The sequence below is a fragment of the Oryctolagus cuniculus genome, chromosome 2 (genome assembly GCF_964237555.1).
Source record: "Oryctolagus cuniculus chromosome 2, mOryCun1.1, whole genome shotgun sequence".
Lineage (NCBI taxonomy): Eukaryota > Metazoa > Chordata > Mammalia > Lagomorpha > Leporidae > Oryctolagus > Oryctolagus cuniculus.
In genome coordinates, this window is record NC_091433.1 from 148,574,674 (window position 1) to 148,598,460 (window position 23,787).

The 23,787-nt window shown below is 40.7% G+C and overlaps 1 protein-coding gene across 4 annotated transcripts in view; it reads right to left on the reverse strand.

Annotated features, from left to right (window-relative positions):
* Positions 1–23,787, reverse strand: part of ACYP2 (acylphosphatase 2) — a 355,520-nt gene that overhangs the window by 182,021 nt on the left and 149,712 nt on the right. For 3 of the 4 annotated variants that reach the window (XM_070069127.1, XM_070069129.1, XM_070069126.1), the window contains exons 4-5: positions 14,753–14,802; positions 13,108–13,181 (exon numbers count right to left, since the gene is read on the reverse strand). The exons of the other annotated variant lie outside the window; for it this stretch is intronic. In XM_070069127.1, coding sequence (XP_069925228.1) covers positions 13,108–13,181; positions 14,753–14,802 — 124 coding nt within the window. The remainder of the gene's footprint in view (positions 1–13,107; positions 13,182–14,752; positions 14,803–23,787) is intronic. 4 annotated transcript variants of the gene reach the window in all.

Below are 23,787 nucleotides of genomic sequence, written 5' to 3' on the forward strand. Positions count from 1 at the left end.
CAGATAAGTAGGGACATTTATGGGTAATAAAGAAGTTAATCAACCTGAATAACTTTATAATTGTAGATATGCAAGTATGTAACAAAAGAGCAACATTAATTGAAAAAATGACAAAATCAAAGGGAGTAGTAGACTGGTGAAGACTATTATTAGAACACAAGGATCTCTTTCAGTAATTGATTGAAATTTCCAAAAAAGCTTGCAAAATATCAGGCAGGCTATAGAAGATAGGAACCTATTGAGAGAACCTCACAGTATAGTTGAACAAGAAAACATACTTGCTGTTGAAATGCACATGGATTACTGTATGTAGAAAAACCTTATGCTAGGTCACAATACAATGTTTAAGACATAATTGATCACCCAAGGCTCTTGTCATGAGCTGTCAAGGCTATGGAAGCCTCTTGAGTTCACAAACTCTGACCTTACTTAGACAAGGCCATAGTCAAAGTGGAAGTACTCTCCTCCCTTCAGAGACCAGAATGTTCTCAACCAGCAACAGAGTGAGTTACTCTTTACTTTTCATATAAAGTTTATGGAAAGGTCATGTATCCATCACCATTAACATTTCTTTTAGATACCCAAGTGCCCTGTAATTAGATGCATATACATTTAGAATAGTGACATCTTCCTGTTGAATTGATCCTTTAATCATTATATATTGTCTTTTTCTCTTTTAATAGTTTTGGTGTTAAAATCTATTTTGTCTGAACTGGCTACACCAGTTCTTTTTTGGTTTCTGTTAGCATGGAATATCTTTTTCCATCCTTTCAGTTTGCATGCATCTTTAGTAATATGTGTTTCTTGTAGGCAGTAAATAGATGGATTTTGTTTAAAAAAAAAAAAAGATTTGCTTTTGAAATGAAGGACCTGCTAGCTTGGCGGCTGAGGGTATTTGGAGAGTGAACTAATTATAAAATGTTTAGGCCACCGCCAAATCTATCTGTTGATTTTGAGCCAACTCATAAGATGAAATTTGTATCCATTTCAGCTCTTCTGTTAAGTCAGAAAGATATGAATCCATATTCTAAATGGATTGTGATTTTTCTGGAACAAGAAAGTTTAAAAATTTTGAACTTTCTTATGCTAGTTTCTAGAAACAAGGGAAAAAAGGTAATTATTTCACATGTCCCATCATACAGTTTTTTTTATGGTCTTGATTATTGTTCAGCAACATCTCAATTCCTATAAAGTTGAGGCAGTGTATAGTTAAGAGAATTTTATTTCCTGGCAATATATTATAAAATCTTAATTTGGGGCCACCGTCGCCAGTAAAGTCACAGCCTGCAGTGCTGGCATCCCATATGGACGCCGGTTTGAGTCCCAGCTGTTCCTCTTTTGATCCAGCTCTCTGTTATGGCCTGGGAAAGCAGTAGAAGATGGCCCAAGTCCTTGGGAGACCTGGAAGAAGCTTCTGGCTTCAGATCAGCACAGCTCTGGCTGTTGTGGCCATCTAGGGAGCGAACAAGTGGATGGAAGACTGACTCTCTGTCTCTCTCTCTCTCTCTCTGCAACTCTGTCTTTCAAATGAATAAATCTTTAAAAAAAAATCTTAATTTAAAACAACCCGCCACTCCAAAGGATCTGGACACTGGTAGATAATCTGCCACCTTCTAGAATTTCAAGATCTTCTACATGTAAGGATTTGCAGTTCTCAATTTATTTGTCAGCTTGAATATCTTTACATATTTCTTTGCATCTGGCCATACAGTTAAAATAATCCACTGCAATTTGATTCCATAGTATATGCTAATTCTACTAAGAAACCTCAAAAACCATATAAAACTTGGTTAGAATGTGGTTAAATTTTTAAGTAAAATATATTCTATAGATGCTAATTTATAATTTTATATAATGAATGAGGTCTCAGTTTATTACAAAGACCTCACAACATCCCTCTTCCTCTCAGTCTCCCTTCCAGTTCATTCTATGCAAATTATAGAATGGGAGTGGGAGGTGGCATTTGGCCCCACAGTTAAGATGCTGCTTGGGACTCCCCTATGCCATATCAGAGTTCCTAGGAATCTCAACTCTGCTTCTGATTTTAACTTCCTGCTAATGTGCATCCTGAGAAGCAGCAGATGATGGCTCAACTACCTGGGTTCCTGCCATGCATGTGGGAGCCCAGGGTAAAGCTCCAAGACCTATTTCAGCCTGACCCAGCCCTGCTTGTTGTGGATATTTGGAGAGTGAACCAACAAATGGAAGTCAATATCCATCTCTCTCCATATCTATATCTCTCTCCCATTCAAATAAAATAAAAATAATTTTTTTAAAAATTGTGTAATTGAAATAGATTTTTTTATCCTCAAATATCTTCAGAATCTCACTACTGCATTCAGAATAAAACAAGTTCTTCAGCCTCCACTAACCTCCTAGTTACCATTTACCTGACAACCCTGCAGGTTACCTACAGTCAAGATATTCTGGATAATTATTCTCTCTGAACAGAGGGGTTTAAAAGAAAAAAAAAAAAAACTTTGCTCTTGGGTTTGCTTTATCTGGAATACCTCCTCCTACTCCAAAATTGTCCCCTCTCCTGTCCAGTCACCTTTATAAGTGCTCAGCAGCTTTCATCCTAGTTGTTATTTGGTTTGTCTTCCTCTATAGTTCATATGTGTTTTCCAAGTCACCAACTAGGAAGGCTGACATTTTCCTTTCTTAATCAGCCTTTGACTTTTCTCCACATTTACCCTAGAGTATCTCTATACCAATTATTATGTAGCTTTATTTTAATTTTAGATGTGCTATAGCAACAATTGACATTTGCTTAGCTAAAAAATTTACTGTGTCTGCCAACAGCAGAACATTAACAAATGGAAATTTTTGAGTACCATTTCAGCATGAATTGCCAATGATATGTGATTCTAAGATATCAGAAATTTTAAGCAAATCTTCTAATATGTAAGCTAGTTTTAAGTAACAAAAACATCTAGAGAAATTATTGAAAACAGAAAGGGAAAATAATTCATAATCCTAACATTATTATAACAGTTATGTTTTCTCTTCATGTACACATTTTAAATAGTTACAACATGAATTCAGTGTTTATTCTTTGCCATACTGAGTGCTTTCCAATGAATATTTTAACTGGCTGTAACTGTAAATTTACCTACTAAGTACCTGTTGTTAACATATTCAGGCTGGCTCTCATTTTTCACTGCCATAAAAAATAGTGTGAAGCAAATATTCATGCGGAGATTCTTATTCCTATGTTTAAATTAGGAATAGAGTTTAGACTATTTTTAAAATCAAATACATCTGGGGCCGGCACTATGGTGCAGCGGGTTAAAGCCCTGGCCTGAAGCGCCGGCATCCCATGTGGCCGCCAGTGTTAATCCCGGCTGCTCCTCTTCCAACTCAGCTCTTTGCTATGGCCTGGAATAGCAGTGGAAGATGGCCCAAGTCCTTGGCCCCTGTGCCCACATGGGAGACCCGGAAGAAGCTCCTGGCTCTGGCCATCTGGGGAGTGAACCAGAGGATGGAAGACATCTCTCTCTGTCTCTAACTCTCTCAAATAAATAAAATAAATCTTTAAAATAAAATATATCTAAAGATAATAGCATGTATTGTTTTTGATACATATTGCCAAATTGTTTTTCAAAGAGCCTTACCAATTTAAATGCAAGTGTAATATTACCAGTGCTGTATGATCTATTTGGCTTTTTATGCAAATGTATGCAGACTCTTCACATGTTGCAAATGATTAAATTACGTGAAAAATTTGGGTTTTGTAACCTGAACAACAGCTTTGAAATAATCAGATTCTGAGTTATCACTGGTTGAAAGTGAAAGCTAATCAAATCATTACCTGCCTTAAACCCTTTTAAAAATTTTGTTTTTCATGTAGGAAAAGACAGTACACAGCAAAAGAAAAGTGTGCCCATACAATATGGGTATAAAAGATAACCCAGGGGCTGGTGCCATGGTGGAGTAGGCTAAGCTTCCACCTGTATTGCCGGCATTCCCACATGGGTTCCAGTTTGTGTCCTGGCTGCTCCTCTTCCAATTCAGCTGTCTGCTATGGTCTGGGAAGGCAGTAAGGATAGCCCAAGTGCTTGGGCTCCTGCAGCCATGTGGGGGACCCAGAAAAGGCCCCTGGCTCCCGGCATAGGATCAACCCAGCTCTGGCCATTGCATCCATTTGAGGAGTAAACCAGCAAATGGAAGACCTTTTTTTCCTCTCTCTCCCTCTCTCTGTATTTTTCAAATAAATAAAATATTAAAAAAAAATAAGATAGCCTGGCACCGGAACCTGTGAAATAAAGACTGATAATACCATATCTCAATGTCCAAATGACATTTGAACTGTGAAAGTACCACCTGTAAATCTCTAATCCATCACAAAAGGTCTCTTCAGAGTGATTTGTGGTGTGATTTCTCAGAAATTTTATATTAAGGTACAGTTTATTTCATGGGCAAAGTTACTTTATCCATCTAAATATTTTTGTAATCATATACTGAAAGAGCAGGATTCAACAGTATACAAATTGTTAACTTCCACAAGGAAAGAGGCACAAGTAAGCCAATTTAGTGACTCCTTCATGAAAGAAATACTTTATAGGTAAAGAAGTGGTTAGATAATTATTACTAAACTTAATTCAAAATCATTAGATACTAGCCTGTTAGCTGAGCAAGTAGCTAGTATCCCAGAAGAGGATTTTGTCTTATTACAACTTACCAGAAAACCGCTTAAGCATTTTTATCAGGAAGGCATATGTCTTCCTAGAATGAGATTCTTTCCTTGGTTTGAATAAAGTTTTCTTTTGCATGGTCCAATTTCACATTAAAAATTCAGAAGGTCATGCCATGTTAGAGCATCTTCCCTGTCCCGGCTTGGTACTGCTCAAGCTAAGGTGGTAAGAAGGGCGTGGTGGAGTCCACCCCTCTGCTTGCCTTAGTTTCCCCCACGTAGCTGAGCATCAGAAAGAACAGGTACCGTGTGGGCTTTCCGGGTTTGGCAAATATCCAAAGCTATTTCACTCTTACCAGATCCTTTCTGGGGGGAATCAGAGCTTTATTCCAACAGGGATTCCTAACTGCTGCTCCCTTGACAGGCAATGCCTGTACTGTATACAACCCCATCCTAGCCTCTGTTCTAAATGCTAAGGCTCCCATCTCCTTCTGCTAGGACAGAGTAGCTGCAGCAAGAAGGCCAAGTGGATGGGAATCCATTTTAAACCGACCACGGGACAGATCCCGCCCTCCCATCACTCATCCACTTGTAGGGACGCCTATCTCTGCCCTAGCACTGATAGAGGTCACAGAGTGCTCTGATCCAACTGCCTCTCTCAACTAAGCTTGGAAGTCACTACTGGAGGCTCTGCAGCCACAGCCTTTCCTCTGTGCTTTCCTCAGCCATGGGGCAACTACCAGTCCATTCTAGTGCTCTCCCCATCTCTCCCCATCTCTCCCCATCTCTCCCCATCTCTCTCTCGCTCTCTCTCTCTTGATAGGAGGGAAAAGCCACAGCTCCTCAGTCTTTTCCCCAAGAACTCCTCTGCAGCAGAGCAGCAGTGGTTGTCAGGCTAAGAATCTTAAATTCGGCCGGCGCCGTGGCTCACTAGGCTAATCCTCCACCTTGCGGCGCCGGCACACCGGGTTCTAGTCCCGGTCGGGGCACCGGATTCTGTCCCGGTTGCCCCTCTTCCAGGCCAGCTCTCTGCTGTGGCCCGCAGTGCAGTGGAGGATGGCCCAAGTGCTTGGGCCTGCACCCCATGGGAGACCAGGAGAAACACCTGGCTCCTGCCTTTGGATCAGCGTGGTGCGCCGGCCGCAGCGCGCTGGCCGCAGCGGCCATTGGAGGGTGAATCAACGGCAAAAGGAAGACCTCTCTCTCTCTCTCTCTCTCTCTCTCTCTCACTGTCCACTCTGCCTGTCAAAAAAAAAAAAAAAAAAAAGAATCTTAAATTCTTTTTTAAATATCCCTCATGCACAACTCAGGGGTCTAGCATCTCATCTTGAAATGTAGGTAGTAACTATGGTTTGTTTTCAGTCTCAGCTAATATAAACAAAATTCCCATTTTCCAAATCAACACAATTCAAAATATAAAACATGTTTGGATCCTGATTTGAATATGTAAGCTAAACAAGACATTTTTGAGACTGCTGGAGGAATTTGAGCAAAGGTTGATTATTAAATATTACCAAGTCATAAATTTTGCTTATCTGTGATAATGGCCTTGTGGGTTTGCATTTTTTAAAAGGCCTATGGGGGCTTGCATTGTGGTGCAGCAGGTTAGGCCGCCCTGGTTGCAGTGCTGGCATGCCATGTGGGCACTGATTTGAGTCCCTACCGCTCCACTTCTGATCCAGCTCCCTGCTAATGTGCCTGGGAAAGCAGCAGAGGATGGCCCAAGTCCTTGGGCCCCTGCACCTGCGTGAGAGACCAGGAGGAAGCTCCTGGCTCCTGGCTTCAGACTGCCTCAGCCCCAGCCGTTGCAGCCATTTGGGGAGTGAACCAGTAAATGGAAGCCCTCTCTCATTCTAATTCTCTCTTTCAAAACAAATAGGATAAATCTTTAATAAATAAATAATAAAAAGCCTCTCTGCTAGAAGTGTATACTGAAATATGTAAGGGTGCTATGATATGATATTCAGGATTTGCTTTAAACTCCTTGGGGATGCGGGTTAGGTCAGTTTAGGGATAAACTTGGCAAATTGGTAATGGTTTTGGAAACTAGGTCATGGATACATGGGTGTTGGTCATACTATTCTCTTATTTTGTGTATGTTTGAGATTTTCATGTCAAGCCCAAGCTTCAAAATAAAAAGAATTCATTTCATTCCACAAAATGCTTAACATACTCAAAACTATCAAGGTCATCAACAATAAAGTAAGCCTGGGAAACCCTAAGAGGAGACTAAGGAGACATGAGGACTAAGTGTAATGTGGTGTCCTGGATGTGATACCAAAAAAAAAAAACCAAACAAACAAAAAACAAACAAACAAACAAACAAAAAAAAACAAAAAAAGGAAATTTGAAAAAAATATGGATTTTAATTAATAATCAAGTATCAATATTTATTCCTTAATTGTGACAATGTACCTATTTATTACTAACAATGGTTCAAAGATGTCATTTATCATTAATTTTAAGATAATACAGAAAACTGAGTATGGAGTACATTGGAACTGTGTACTATCTTCACAACAATTTTAAAAATCTAAAACTATTTTTTTAATTTATTTTATTTATTTGAAAGACAGAGTTACATAGAGAAGTAGAGATAGAGAGAGAGAGGTCTTCCATCTGTTGGTTCACTCCCCAGATGGCTGCAATGGCCAGAGCTGTGCCCATTCGAAGCCAGGAGCCAGGAGCTTCTTCCTGGTCTCCCATGTGGGTGCAGGGGCCCAAGGACTTGGGCCATCTTCCACTGCTATCCCAGGCTACAGCAGAGAGCCAGATCGGAAGAGGAGCAGCCGGGACTAGAACCAGTGCCCATATACGATGCCGGTGCTTCAGGCCAGGGCTTCAACCTGCTGTACCACAGCGCCGGCTCCTAAAACTTTTCTAAACTTAAAAGTTTACCTTTAAAAAGTATATTTTTGGCCGGTGTTGCAGCTCACTAGGCTAATCCTCCACCTGCGGTGCCGGCACACCAGGTTCTAGTCCCGGTCGGGGCACCGGATTCTGTCCCGGTTGCCCCTCTTCCAGTCCAGCTCTCTGCTGTGGCCCGGGAGTGCAGTGGAGGATGGCCCAAGTCTTTGGTCCCTGCATCCGCATGGGAGATCAGGAGAAGCACCTGGCTCCTGGCTTCGGATCAGCGTGGTGCGCCGGCTGCAGAGGCCATTGGGGGGTGAACTAACGGCAAAGGAAGACCTTTCTCTCTGTCTCTCTCTCACTGTCCACTCCACCTGTCAAAAAAAAAAGTATATTTTAAAATTTTATCATAATATTTTAGAATAACTTCTCACTGCAGTACATAAGCAGAAGCATTATTTCAGTACACAGGTACGTAACTCTAGTGTTTGTCAACTCCTAAATCAGACTCAGGCAAAGATAAGACCAAACACTTGAATTTCAAAGCATTCAAACAGATCTTAATGGTGTAGGAAGCACAAGTCAATAATCAAAGATACTAATAGTCCCCTCAATAACTCCCTAACCCACTTAATATCCAATATTAGATCTGTTTCTATTTAAATTGTCTAAAGTGGAATATCTTTTCTTTTTTTTTTTGATTTTATTTTTATTTTTTTTTTAACTTTTATTTAATGAATACAAATCTCCAAAGTACAATTCATGGATCACAATGGCCTCCCCCCGATACCGTCCCTCCCACCCACAACCCTCCCCTTTCCCACTCCCTCTCCCCTTCCATTCACATCAAGATTCATTTGAAATTATCTTATTATACAGAAGATCAGCTTAGTATACATTAAGTAAGGATTTCAGCAGTTTGCTCCCACACAGAAACATAAAGTAAAAAATAATAGATGATTTTTTTTAAATGATGATGAAATCAGATCAGACCCATTGTCATGTTTAATCCCAGTGAGAGTCAAGTTGGGAGTTGATAATTTCTTTTTTTTTTTTTTTTTTACAGAGGATCAGTTTAGTATACATTAAGTAAAGATTTCAACAGTTTGCACCCCCATAGAAACACAAAGTGAAATATATTGTTTGGGTACTCGTTATAGCATGAAATCTCAATGCACAGCACATTAAGGACAGTGATCCTACATGAGGAGTAAGTGCACAGTGACTCCTGTTGTTGACTTTACCAATTGACACTCCTGTCTATGGCATCAGTAATCTCCTTATGCTCCAGTCATGAATTTCCAAGGCTATGGAAGCCCTCTGAGTTCTCCGATTCTTATCTTGTTTAGACAAGGTCATAGTCAAAGTGGAGGTTCTCTCCTCCCTTCAGAGAAAGGTACCTCCCTCTTTGAAGACCTGGGAATATCTTTTCTAAAACTGACCCTTGACCAGTGCAATTCCTGGGGCAAAATCTCCACAATGGAATTAGATCACAGATTAAGCAGAATGAAAATTCAAATATGCCATCCTCCTAGTGATGAAAAAACACTAACATTTTCCAAATTTACAGAGAAGAAATGAAGAAGGTGAGGAGAAACTAACTTAAGAATGGTAATGAAACTAAGCATAGAGCTTTTGAAAAACAAGTTGCTGTTTAAAGATTATAGGATACAGGCTTGGGTGACCTATACTCTTTTTATTAGTTATTTCCTACACACATGTTTAGTACCTACTTGATTTGCAGCTGTATTGTTTTATTTTGAGAAAAATTAATGGAAATAATAACATTAAAAAGAATTCTTCCTGTGCACTGATTGTTTAAATGGATCATAATTTCTGGTCTGTTACTGCCACCTACCAACTATCCAAGGCAAGGCAGGTCACGTTTACAGAATCACTTTGTCTTTTAGGAAAGTGAACGTCACTTAAATTATCTCTCATTTCAGTTTTAATTAATGCATTCTATAGTGCATACTGTATACAGTGACTACTACACCTTTAAATGACAAGAAGTAAGTTCCTTCAGGCTCTTCAACAGAAGACTTAAACATGAAAGCATCTTGACCATGAATTACTATTAGATATGGATGTTATAGGAAAAACAAAACTTACATGAACATTCATTCATAAAGGTTGGTTGAACTCATTTTATAACATGCAGCATATGCTTCATAGTGTACTTTTTTACTATATCCCTTAAAATTAACCCTTTTAAAAGACTTCATGTTTCTGAAATATATTGTTATATAAATAAGATGTTTTTTTATTTCGTCAAGGTAAATTTTTTTGCAGTATTTTAAGATTTCATCTAGAATTATTTTCTTTTCATTCTCTTTTATAAAATCTTAGCTTTAGGGGTTTTTGCTGTGGCATTTGGGTGCTGGTCTGAGTACCAACTGCTCCATTTCCAATCTAGCTCCCTGCTAATGCATCTGGGAAAGCAGTGGAGGATGGCCAGATGCTTGGACCCCTGTAGCCATGTGAGAGATCCAGATCTGACTCCTGCCTTTGGCCTGACACAGCCTTGGCCATTGCAGCCATTTAAGAAGTGAACCAGCAGATGGAAGGTCTCTCTCTGTCTCTTCCTCTCTGTATATCTGACTTTTAAATAAATATATAAAACTTTAAAAATAAATCTTACCTTTAAAACGTTTATAATGATGATGAATGTGGTACATCAATAATTCAGCACTTACAATATATTTTGCTGACTGACTATATATAGTTTCCTTTTGAGTTGATGAATAGTATATTAACTTACATCTGGAGCAGTATTATAAAATCAGTTAGACACTTTTCTATACCAGTACTCATCTGATATTTACAAAAACCCTGTGAACTAAGTACAGCAGTACTATCTTTATTTTAGAGACAAAGAAGTAGTCTCAAAGTTTTTAGGAAATTGCTCTAAATCACCCAGGAATTGAACTCTATCTAGAATCTGGTCTTTCATAGTAAAATGTAGGGTTCTTTCCACTATGCCAAACTGCCTTCAAGCAGTCTTTCATTCACTCATTCAACAATTATTTATTGAGAGTCTATTTGTGCTATGTAAAGGTCTGGAGAGAAGGTGGTGTCTAATTCAGGGACTGTCAGTGGGCTAGGGCATAGAGTGACTATCCAGGAAGGCCATTGAGGAAGTGATCCCTAAAGAATAGAAAGAAATGAGCCCTGAAGAAAAAAAGAATTCAATCAAGGCAGAGGGAGTAGTATGGAGAAAGCCTTAGTTACCAAGTAGGAGGAATGGAAAGAAAGCAAGTGTGACTGACACATTCTAAAAACAGGGGAAGGCAGCATGAAGTACAGCTATCTGTCTAGGCGGGAAGAAATGGTATTATTCCAGGTTTCACAGGCCATGGTAAAGAGTCTACTTTCTTTTTTTTTTTTCTTTTTTAAATTTGTTTAAGATGCAGACAGATGACAGCAGAAGGAGAGTGAGCTCTTCTCTGCTGGTACACTCCCCAAACACCTGCAACAGCCAGCAGGTGGGCCAGGCTTAAGCTGGGAGCCGGGAACTCAATCCAGATGTTCCATGTGGGTGGCAAGAACTCAATCCATGAAGCCATCACTGCTTCCTCTCAGGGTCTGCATTTGTAGGAGGCTGGACTCAGGAGCTAACTCTGGATTTCTTTTTTAAACAAAGATTTATTTATTTATTTAAAAGTTAGAGCAACAGAGAGGTGGGAAGAAACATAAAGAGATCGTCCATCTACTGGTTTATTCCCTGAATGGCTGCAATGGCTGGGGTTTGGCCAAGCCAAAGCCAGGAGCTTAGAGCTCCATCTGGGTCCCTCATCCAAGTATCAGGGACCCAAGCACTTGGACCATCATCTACTGCTTTCCCACATGCATTAGAAAGGAGCTAGATCAGAAGTGGAGTAGCCCAAACTTAAAGTTACTACTCTGATATAGGAAGCCGGTAGTGGCTTAACCCAGTGCACCACAATGCTGGCTCCCCAGTTCTGGATATGGAACCCATGAACTCCAACATGGATGCTGGCATTTCAACAGTGTCATAATGACTATCACAAGTGCCTGCCTTGAGTCTGGTTTCTGTTCTAAGTGGATAGCCAATGAAGGGAACTCAGGCTCGAAGTCCCTTGCTATAAATCAGAAAATACCCTGAGGGGGGGAATTTAGCTCCTCTTAGTACATTTCCCTTAGTACATGTCCCTTCCTTTCTCAGATCTCAGGATATAAAGTTCTGGCTACTTCACTTCCTTTCCCATGCCTTCAAACATCGGGAGTTCTGTTGTTTGTTTTCTCTTTCAGCTTTGATAGTTGTCCTCAGCTGGTAGTTGGTCTGATACAAATGACCTCAAAGTGAAAAGGCTTCTCTCATTTTCTGTAAAAACTAGTCCATGACTTCCTTAGTTATCTTGACTCTGTCACCTCTTTTACTGCCCTTTAGTCTCAGCTGATGAACTTGCCTAACTCCTCAAGGAGAAAATAAAACCCACAAAAGCTACTGCTAATTTCTAGCAAATATGGCAGAGTAAAGTTCTTAGCCCTCCTGTGGAACCAGTGAAACAAAAACTGAAGTTCTGGAAGACAACTGCAGCCAGGACTTGAGAAGTGATCTCTACATTTGATATGGCTTTTATTATTCAGACATTTACCAAATCTTAAACTGTGCAATGGTGAAAATGCAATAAAGCAAGCAGAAATCTTCTAAGAGATTAAAAAATGAGCAGTTTTTGGCAGTTCCATGGTACTAGTTAGGGAAAATGTATAGCTCATGGTCTGCCAAGGAAGACGAACTTTGACCAATTCCCCTGCTTCCTGTTGACATCTCTGAGGACACTCTAGGAATAAAGGCAAATTGGAAATAGATCAGTTCTCCTAAAGCCCAAAATGGCTAAAATGAGCTCAATTCCTGATAACGTCAGGGTGACCTGACCCTATTTTTATTTTACTTTCTTTTAAAAAAAAATATGTATTTTATTTGAAAGGCAGAGTAACAGAGACAGAAGGAGAGACAAAGAGTGTGAGAGAGAGATCTTTCATCTGCTGGTTCATTCCCCAAATGGCCACAATAACCAGAGCTGGGCCAGACTGAAACCAGGAGCCAAGAACTTCTTCTTGGGCTCCCACATGAGTTCAAGGGCTCAAGCACTTGGGTTATTTTCTGCTACTTTCCCAAGCTCATTAGCAGGGAGCTGGATTGGAAGTGGAGCAGCCTGGACTTGAACAGGTGCCCATATCTCTAGGTGGCAGCTTAACCCAGTATGTCACAGCGTTAGCCCTGACCTGAACCTATTCTAGCTTCTGACAATAAAAATGTTAAATATTTGTAGGGGATAATAGCATCAACCAGAACCCTTATTACTTTTTCCTGAAATTAAAAATAATACCAAGCTTGCCAAGAAGAAGGTCCAAAAGACAGAAAAGTGAGAGAAAAACAGACACACAAGTAATCTAGACATTGCAATTATCTGACACAGATGTTTTAAAGAGTAGGAGTATGAGCTCACAAGAAAAACATTGTGAGATTACCAATTGTATTTTCATTTTTAAAAATAATTGTTCATTTTTATTTACTTGAAATACAGAGTGACAGAGAGAACTGGAGAGACAGAAAAAGAGAGATCTTCCACCTGTTTGTTCACTCCACAAATGCTTACCACAGCCAGGGCTGGGCCAGAACTCCACGTTGGGTGGCAGGGATCTGAGCAGTTGCACCATCATCATCTGCTGCCTTTCCAGGGAAATTAGTAGGAAGCTGGATCAGAAGTGAAGTAGCTAGGACTCAAACTAGCACTATGATATGGGATATGGGTGTCCCAAGATCCAGCTTAGACCACTGTGCCACAACAGCCACCTTTTAAGTGTATATTTGAGGATAAACATAATGAATTTATATTGATACCAACATATTCAGCTGTGATATTTTTTTCCCAACAATTGTGTTCTGTCCCCTGAACCTCCAATGTGCCTTAGCCCACTCGAACCAGACAGAATTTCTAGTTCCTTGATTAAGAAACTTTTCCCAGAACTATGATACACCATACTTTCAGGACTCTTAACAAACCAAAAGTGCTCCAAAGTGATTCCTAAGACATGATGTGTAAACAGTTAGATAAATGAATTCTGAGGTATGTGTTTTGCACTATTTCCCAGAGAGTCCCTGTGAAAATTACTCATGGCACCTAGCTTATAGTCTATCTTCCTCTGAATACATTCCCTTCCCTTTATACTTTTCCTTCCCTTTATTTCTTTCCCATTTCTCTACCAGTGTAACCTACACTTCCCAAATAAACTACATGAATGGAAGACCTTTTTCAAAGTCTGCTTCTGGGGAAAGTCAAAACTTAGACATTAGGTTGCACAGTTACACACAAGGAGACATTTGCTGAAATTTGCTTATTAAGTACAACAAAGGCAGGGATTGGGGAGCAAAGGAGCATTATTATAAATTTAACATTACCAAACTCTGGGGTAAAAGAAGGAAAAACTATGTAAAATATTCATTGAAGTATCTAATTTCCATATGAATTTTCCCCATTTATAAAATGCCCTCCTGTTTACCCTCATTACCAGTTTAGATCACTTCAACACCTGCAAAATAACTGAATCGTTCAAAAAACTATGAATAGTTTCAACAAACAGCATTCAAAAATATCTGAATATTTCTCCAAAACTTTATTCCAGAAACAACTAGATAATAATAACAATACTATAGCTTAGCATGTTACATTGTGCGTGCAAATATCCTCTAGGATCTGATTAGACCTCACTTTTGTGCAAGGCCCTAACAGCCTTTTAATCTAGCTGCACACTACAATCACTTGAGGAGCATACTCCCATCTTAAAGACTTTAATTTAATTAATATGAGGTTGGGCCAGTGTATTAGCTTTTTTGTTACCTGAATTAAAATATATGAAAGAAGGGCAGGCACCGCGGCTCACTAGGCTAATCCTCCACCTGTGGTGCCGGCACCCCAGGTTCTAGTCCCAGTTGGGGCGCCGGATTCTGTCCTGGTTGCTCCTCTTCCAATCCAGCTCTCTGCTGTGGCCCAGGAGTGCAGTGGAGGATGGCCCAAGTGCTTGGGCCCTGCACCCGCATGGGAGACCAGGAGAAGCGCCTGGCTCCTGGCTTCGGGTTGACGCAGCGCTGGCAGTAGCAGCCATTTGGGGGGTGAACCAATGGAAAAAGGAAGACCTTTCTCTCTGTATCTCACTGTCTAACTCTGCCTGTCAAATAAATAAATAAAAATAAAATATAAAACAGAAACTACTTAAGAAGACAGAAAGTTTATTTCAACTTACAGTTTTGGAGATTCACATTCCAAGGTTGGGCAGGACCCTTGGTCCGATGCCTGATGAGGGCAATAGATTACAGAATATGTGCAGAAGAAGAAACATAGGTTAAGTCAGAAAGCAGAAAGAGAATTACTGGGTCAGACTCAGGCCTGTATAACTAAACCTCTCTTGCAAACTATCTTCTGAAGGTCTACTTCCAGTGATCTAAAGACCTCCAACTGGGCCCACCACCTAAATGCCATAATAAGATAAAGTCTCCACCCTTAATCCATTCAACATTAATATCAATCAATTAACTATTAACATAATAAGACTTATTGAGGAATAAGCCTTCATCACATGGGCTTTTAGGAGACATCCAAATTTTTTTTTAAGATTTATTTATTAATTTGAAAGGCAGATTTTCAGAGAGGCAGAGGTAAAGAAAGAGAGAAAGAGAGAGAGAGAGAGAGAGGTCTCCCATCCACTGCTTCAGTCCCCAGATGGCTGCAACAGGTGGAGCTGCGCTGATCTAAAGCCAGGAGCCAAAAGCTTCCTCTGGATCTCCCACGTGGGTGCAGGGGCCCAATGACTTGGGCCATCTTCTACTGCTTTCCCAGACCATAGCAGAGAGCTGGATCAGAAAGTGGAGCAGCCGGGACTTGAACTGGCAATCATATGGGATGCCGGCTCTGCAGGCAGCAGCTTTACCCGCTATGCCACAGCGCCGGCCCCCCAAATTATTTTTTAAACTATAACAGGCCAGACATCACCATTTTTTAAAACAAAAGTTCCCCGGGTAGTTCTAATGTTTAGCCAGGGTTGAGAATAACTGATCTGAGGGATTGTGATGATTTTTACGTAATATTCTCTCTTTTGCAAAGTGATTTTGATAAAGTATAGCATTATCAAACTAAAATAAGCTGAAAACAGTGAAATGTAAGGTAACTTTATCTGGTTTATCATTCAGTCCCAGATTGCTGCATCTAATAGTTTGGAAGAATCTAATCACTTCAAAAATACCTAGCTGACAAGACCTAGAAAAGTTTTTACGCTGGTGACAAAAGGAATTGTGGCATGTGAATATGCTCACCCTTCTGAGGTTATACATTTTAATACACATTAATTTAAAAACACATGTGATAAACTATCAAAAGCACACAATGAGAGGTGCTGATAACAATTTTCAGTTCTTCGTCATGAAAGAATTTAGGAGTTCCTTGGTCATTATAACCAAAGAAATAGTTTATTTTCTCATACCAGCTTGTTTCAGTTCTCCAAGACAGCTTATCCTCATCCATGCATCAAGGTACCACTGCCCAACACCTCAATGTAGAAGACAAATCTTGCATCATGTAAAGTGCAAAGGGAGAACTGCATTTGGCACAGTGGTTAAAGCACCACTTGGAATGCCTGAATCCCATATGGGAGTCCCTGGGTTCATATCTTGACTCTAGTTTGATTCAGCTTCCTGCTAAAGCACACCCTGGGAAGCAGGAGAGTATGGCTCAAGTATTCAAGTCCCAGCCACCCATGTAGAAGACCTAGAATGAGTTACAGCTCCCAGTTTCAGGTTGGCCCAGCCCTAGGTGTCGTTGGCATTTGGGGAGTAAACCACTGGATGGAAGATATCTCTCTTTCTCTATGTCTCTCTCCTTCAAATAAATAATTCACTTGGAGAGGAGAAGAAAGGAGAGGAGGGGAGAGGAGAGGGGAGGGGAGGGGAAAGGAGGGGAGGGGAGGGAAAGAAAGAGAGAGAGAGAGAGAGAGAGAGAAAGAAAGAAAGAAAGAAAGAAAGAAAGAAAAGAAAAGAAAAGAAAAGAAAAGAAAAGAAAAGAAAAGAAAAGAAAGACTACTACTTTCTCCCTGGGTTATTAAAAAAAATAGGGGTAGACTCTGTGGCACAACAGCTTAAGCTGTATCATGGGATACCCACGTCCCATATTGCAGTGCCCTGGATCAAGTCCCATCTCCTCTTTTAATCCAGCTTCCTCATAATGTGCCCAGAAGGCAGTGGATGATGGCCTACATATTTGAGTCCCCACCACTCCCATGAGAGAACTGGAATTCCTGGCTTCTAGATTTAGCCTGATCTAGTCCTGGTGTAGAGGAGTGAACAAGTAGATGAAAGATCTCTGTCCCTCTCTCTCTGCCACTCAGCCCTTCAAATAAATAAATAAATGTTTTTAAAAATTAAAAAAATATTAAAGTAAAAACAGTTGGGAGCAGATGTTTACTCCAATGGTTAAGGCACCTGAATCTCACAGTGGACTTCCTGGGTTCAATTCCTGGTTCTGGCTCCCAAGTCCAGTGTCCTACCAATGCAGACCCTGGGAGGCAAAGGTGATGGCTCAGTGATGAGGTTCCAGCCATCCATGTGGTAGACCTGGATTATATTCCTACTTCCTGGCCATTGTTAGTATTCGGAAGTATACCAGCAGATGTGAGTGCTCTCTCTCTCTCTCCATCTTTCCCTCTCTGCCTCCCAAATTAAAAAAAAAATGAAAAATTTAAAACCATAAAGTAATGTGAAAAGGCTTATTTCATGTACACTTTGTGAAGTTCAAGTCCAAGATCAGGCAGCCCTATTGCTCTGATCTCATTTAAAGGTGTTGGATAGCAGCACATCAGGGTCGGACTGTATGTAGGAACCAAAGCTCATATTTCAAACCAGAGCAGATAGAGTGGGTGGGCCCAAATACAGACTTTTATAATAACTCTTTTGTGAGAACTCAAATTCAGAAGAGAACTACCCAGAAATCATACAAGAAACACCTCATGCCTCCAGCAACTTGAGGACCTCCCAGCAGCCCCCACCTCATTCCACAACCTTCCAACAGCACCACTCTGAGGTACAGGTCTTTAACACATGGGCCTTTAGGGATATTCAACATAAAAACCTAAAATACTAGAATCTTAAATCTACATGAGGAAAGTTCTTAATCTATATATTTTGAACGTCTCAAAGTTCACTGTAAGTACCCAATCTTCTATCACCAATAGGAGCTGTACTCATAGTTACAATCAGGAAAATACTGGTTTCTTGCTTTCTTGTTCAACCTGGGCTGGCTTAAGTCTGTTTAGCTTAGCCTTATAGTGTTCTCTCTGATGTGCAAGCTCTGACTGGCATCTATGTTCCCTGTAACACTACAGGCATTCCTCTGCTTATGACCTGCCCTAGCTGGCTAGCACAAGGTTTTATTCTGCTTAGTTTGGCATGGGAATAACTTCAAGCTGCAGTGACCATGAGTCACTCATGGTACTTCCTATGGAACACAAATATCTTCTGGCTGAATTGGTTCAAAGCATTACTCTCTAATATTTCCTGTCTACTATCTTGAGGTTTATATTTTGAAATAAATTAATCTTATCCAATAGCCATATGAAAAATTATGGTCATTTTACAGATGAAGAAACTAGACCACAGAATTTAAATCAGATTAACTATCACACAAAACTATTTAGTGTTAGAACTAGGATAAAAAAAAAATGCATGTAACCAATACATGGATCTATGTGCAATTTAAAATCAATTTTTATTATTAAAAGTAAAGATTTATTTACTTTTTATTTGAAAGGCAGAATGACAGAGAGGGAGACACACACACACACACACACCACACATGGAGACAGAGAGAGAGAGAGAGAGAGAGAGAGAGAGAAAATCTTCCATTTGTGGTTCACTCCCCAAGTGGTTGCAACAGCCAGGCCTGCAACAGGCCAAAGCCAGGATCTAGGAATTACATCCTGGTCTTCGAAATGGATGGCAGGGATCCAAGTATTTGGCCCATTCTCCATTGATTTCCCAGGTGCATTAGTGGTAGCTTGATCAGAAGCAGAATAGCAGGATTCAAATCATCACTCTAATATGGGATACGGGAGTCCCCAGTGGTGTCTTAACCTGCTGCACAACAATGCTAGCCTCTAAAATTATATTCTTATGTAAAAATGTACAAAGGAAAGTTAAGAAACAAATGCCAATGGGAAAAATATTCCTAGCATGTATAATTCAAAAGGGTTAAGATCAGTATGTTAGCAACTCATGAATCAGTAGAATGAAAATACAGCTCTAACAGCAAAATATACCCATAGAATAAATACAAATAGTGAATGCAAATTTAAAATGACATTGAAGACTTCCCTCCCTCCCTCCCTCCCTCCCTCCCTCCCTCCCTCCCTCCCTCCCTCCCTCCCTCCTTTCTTTCTTTCTTTCTTTCTTTCTTTCTTTCTTTCTTTCTTTCTTTCTTTCTTTCTTTCTTTCCATGCATTCTTCCTTGCTATCTTCTTATGATAGAAACTTCTTTCTCCCATATTCCAACAATGTGGTTGTGGAAGGGCTGGAGATACATGAAATAGGTATCTATTCTTTCTGCTGGTACAGCAGCCACACTCCTGTTTTGTCTTTAAAAAGCTTCTTCCTCTCCTACCAGTCCTTGTGATTTTGTTGAGGTTAGTACCTTCCCGAAGCCTTGTACAAGAGTGGCATATGACTCACTCTGAATTTGTCAGAGTGGGATGAAGACAGTCTGGAAGCCAAGCCAACTACAGTCTTCCTCAGAACCTTCACTAGAACCATCATAAATGACATGCTCCTTTTGAGAATCACCAGATTGCAGAATCACTTAATCCCAGAGCTTCCAAGAACCAAGTTGCCCAAAGGTAGAGAAAATTTGCCTGAGAATGAAGCAAGCAAGAGGAGAGCAGGACAAAAGATCAAAAGCAGCTCCTGATGACGTTGTTGTTTGAGCCCCTGGATCTAGCTGATCTTGAAAGAAGGACTCTCTTTTAGATTTTTCAGTTACCTTTGCCATTTTTTGCATAAATAAATTTTGGTTTCTATCATAGCATTCAAATAAGCTCTATTAATATAACACTAAATCAAAGAAAGAAAATGTTTCTCTTTCCTCTAGACCTCCTTGGCTGAGATGACACAAGCCTAGAGCTGCCTATAACCATATCTCCTTTTTTGGAAAAATCCTGTCTGCAGAGGAGGAATGAGGGACAGCATATTTTCTGACATCATTTGAGTTCTCCAATCAAATCAGTCTTGAGGCCAGTGGTCAGATGCATAAAGCATTAAACATCATTTTTGCTCAAGCTGGTTTCTAATAAGTTTTTCTCATTGTAACCAATGTCATCTAATTGTTGTGTAGAGTCCTAACACAGTGATATCTCATTTGTATGTGTCCTAATATAAGTGAAATAGCAATTTCCTTAAAATTAAAGATTATCATAATACCCAGTATTATTGATGATACGTTAAAACAGCGACTCTCACACATTGCTGATATTTGGATAAAAATATTTTGTAAAGCAATTTGACTATAGAACTCAAAAGCCTTAAAATGATGCATATTTTGGGGCCGGTGCTGTGGTGTAGCAGGTAAAGCCACTGCCTGCAGTGCTGGCATCCCATATGGGGGCCAGTTTGAGTCCTGGCTGCTCCACTTCTGATCCAGCTCTCTGCTATGGCCTGGGAAAGCAGTAGAAGACGGCCCAAGTCCTTGGGCCCCTGTACCTGCATGGGAGACTCAGAAGAAACTACTGGCTCCTGGCCTTGGATCGGCTTAGCTCTGGCCATTCTGGCCAATTGGGGAGGGAAGCAGTGGATGGAGGACCTCTCTCCCTCTCTCTCTCTCTCAGTCTCTCTCTCTGTGTCTCTCCATCTGTGTGTAATTCTGACATACATAAATAAATAAACCTTTTTAAAAAATTATGCATATTTGGGGACTAGTACTGTGATATAGCGGGTTAAGCCACTGTCTGCAGTGGGGGCCATATGGGGGCCAGTTCGAGTGCCAGCTGCTCCACTTCCAATCAAGTTCTCTATTATGGCCTGGGAAAGCAATATAAGATGGCCCAAGTCATTGGACCCCTGCACCTGTATGGGATATCTGGAAGAAGTTCCTGACTCCTAGCTTTGGATCTGCCCAGCTCTAGCCTTTGCAGCCTTTTGGGGAGTAAACCAGTGGATGAAAGCCCACCCCAACCCGCCACTGCTTCTCTGTAACCCTACCTTTCAAATAAATAATAAATAAATCTGACAGAAAAATTATACATATTTGAGGAAGGGTAGGATGATAATGGCAGTTACTAGAGACTAGGTGTAAGCTTGGAGACTGGGGAGATATTGGCCAAAAGACAACAAAATTAGGGGCAGGCATTCTGGCCTGCATCCTGTATCAGAGCGCTAGTTCAAGTCCTGGCTACTACAGTTCAGATCTAACTTTCTGCTAAAGCACATGGGAAAGCAGCAGGTGAAGGCTCAAGTACTTGAGTTTCTGCTACCCATGTGGGAAACTTGTATGGAGTATGGCTCCCGGCTTCAGTCTGTCCCCGGCTTCGCTGTTGGATCCATGCCAGGAGTTACTCAGTGGATGGAGGATCTCTCTTTCTCTCTCTCTCTCCCTCCCTCCCTCTCTCTCTGCCTGTGTGTTACTTTTTCAAATTATTAAAAAAAGGACAAAATTTCACTTAGAGTAAGTTCAAGAAACCAGTTGTACAAATTGGTGACTACAGTAAATAACAATACATTGCACGCTTAAAAACTGATAAGAGAATAGATTCTAAGTATTCTTATCATAAAAAGATAAGTATGTGAAATAATACCTATGTGAACTAGCTTGATTTTAGCCATTCCACAGTTTCAAATATTTCAAAATATCATGTTGTATACCATAAACATGTACAACAATTACTTGTCAATTATAAAATAAGTAAGATTTTTAAAGAGAGGGAAGAAGAACGGGTGAAGGGGATTATCCAGGAACAAAACGTCCTTACCAAGAGATGCTCTTGGTTGATGGGATAGATAGAAATTTGATGCTCAAGGATATTGCCTGAAATCAAGGAGACGACTGGTGGAGGGGCAGAGATCAGTGAACAGCTCATGTTAGGAGGAGGAAGGCGAGGCAAGCAAGCTGAAGTTGCATTCATCCTGATTTTTAAATGAAGAAATAACACATTTGTGTTATAACATTTGTGTCATTTGTGTTATAAATGACACATTTGGAGATCTCAAGGTAATCATAAAAAGAACTAAAAGTAGGCACTGTTAAACGAAGTTGACTCTGCACACCAAGACAAAGCAATCAGTTAAATGCAGAATATGGGACATCCTATGGGATGACTGACCTCATTTTTCTATCAATGGCATGGAGGAAAACTGAGCTTTGGAGGAAATGACATTTATGAGACAAAATAATCAAATCTTTGGGATCCTTTGTTAGAATAATTTTGATGCAATCAGAAAAATTTGACCATGAACTAGATATAATATGATGTTAGATTTTAAAATATCTTTTGTATTTTGAGGCATAATGAAGTATTTCTACATAAAATAACATGGTACCTAGGATTTTCTTTAACAATGCTTTAGCACTAATTCTTTCTCCCAAGAAAATATAGGAGAATCAAGAAATAAAGACTGGGCATATATAGTGATTGTAGAAGCTCTGTGTGTGTATCACTGTGTGTGTGTGTGTGTGTGTTGGTGGGGCACTCACTATCCCATTCCCTCTGCTTCTGTGTATATTTGAAAATATCCAAAATAGCACACTGCCATTTTTGCTTTTCTTACTCAGGTTTCTCTGAAGAATGGAATGAGATTTGGGGAACAGTGGTGTCAGCAAGATTTAAAAAAAAATCTTCCATTTGAGGGAGTATGGATTAAGATTGCAGAGTAGGGAGGGAGCTTACTGCTCTAGCCTAGGAAAAGATAGTTTTAAAAAAGTGGAGAGAATGCAGTATCTGGGAAGAGTTAAGGAGAAAATGGCAAAGGAAACTCCACGAAAATTAGAGGGACACAGCAAACCTACGTGGAGGGTGTGGACACACACAACTCAGGACCCCAGCAGCTGAGAGCCTTCGCACTGAAGTAACACCTTGACAGTAGGGACTCCATTCTGGAGCACCAGAGACCCCATCCTGGGAAGGAACCCCTCCCCCCACCATGAGACTCTGTCTAAAACCATGATCTAAAACACTTGGACAATAGTAATCTACTACATCACACTTGGCAAAGCATAGAAACCCTCCAGCATAGTCGCTCAGGCTTGGAAGAGGATAGGCTGCACCCAGGTTAATGATAAAGTTTTAATTTGTCTATGTCCCACATATGATATAGGCCAGTACCTGGATTAATGTCAAAATTATAACTGGCATTGTTAAGATTATAATTGATATTAGTTTCATATAGGTTTTAGGTTAGCTTGACCCCAGTAACAATGTACTCCCCCCTGATCCTAGCAACCATGTATTCCCCTCCTGATTTTGTGGTTTTTGCCTTTATAAACCCTGTTGCTTTGGGCTTTGGGGTCAAGAGTTCTTTGGGGCATGAGCCCACTCTCTGTCGCCGGCAATAAAGGACCATCAAATTTTATCAGTGTGTGGTGTTCCTCTGTTTGGACTTCCTCAGGTACAACAGCACCAACTTTGGAAAGTGAGGTGACGCCAGACTACAGCAGCCCAAGCCACTGGCAATAAAGCTGCAGGAAAAGCCTGGAGAGAATCTTGCTTGGATAATGTACCTGCCAAACTAGATGAGAAAAGAAAGGGGGGGGCACATTTCTCTCCCCTCCCCATCATCCTGCACTAGTGTCCTGTAACAAGCCAATAGAAAGCGGGTGCCATTTTGGACATACAGAACAGCTGCACCAGCTTGTGCCTGCAGCTAGCAACCAGCTGAGCAGAGATTCCTTAGTCTGGTGGGGAGAACTGACTGGGAGCTGGGCGCTCGTGACTGTGGAAGGCTTGTGTGCCAGGACTGTGAAACCACTGAGGCTGCAGGACTGTGAAAACACTGAGGCTGTGTGGGAAGGCTCAGGGTGTGGCTAGGACATTGGGCAGTCACTGTGGGAGGCTCTATATGCTCAGGGCTCCCTGGTTTCCTGGTAAGGGACATTGCTGGGGAATCCACTTACACTAAGGACTGCATAGATCCTTTGTGTGGTCCTGTGGAAGCACGGAGACCACGGAGCGCGCAGAGCCGGGAAGCCGCCGCGGGTGAGGTGCCGAGAAGCAGCTTCGGGGCGGGCACTGGGAAGCCGCGGGGATAAGAGAAA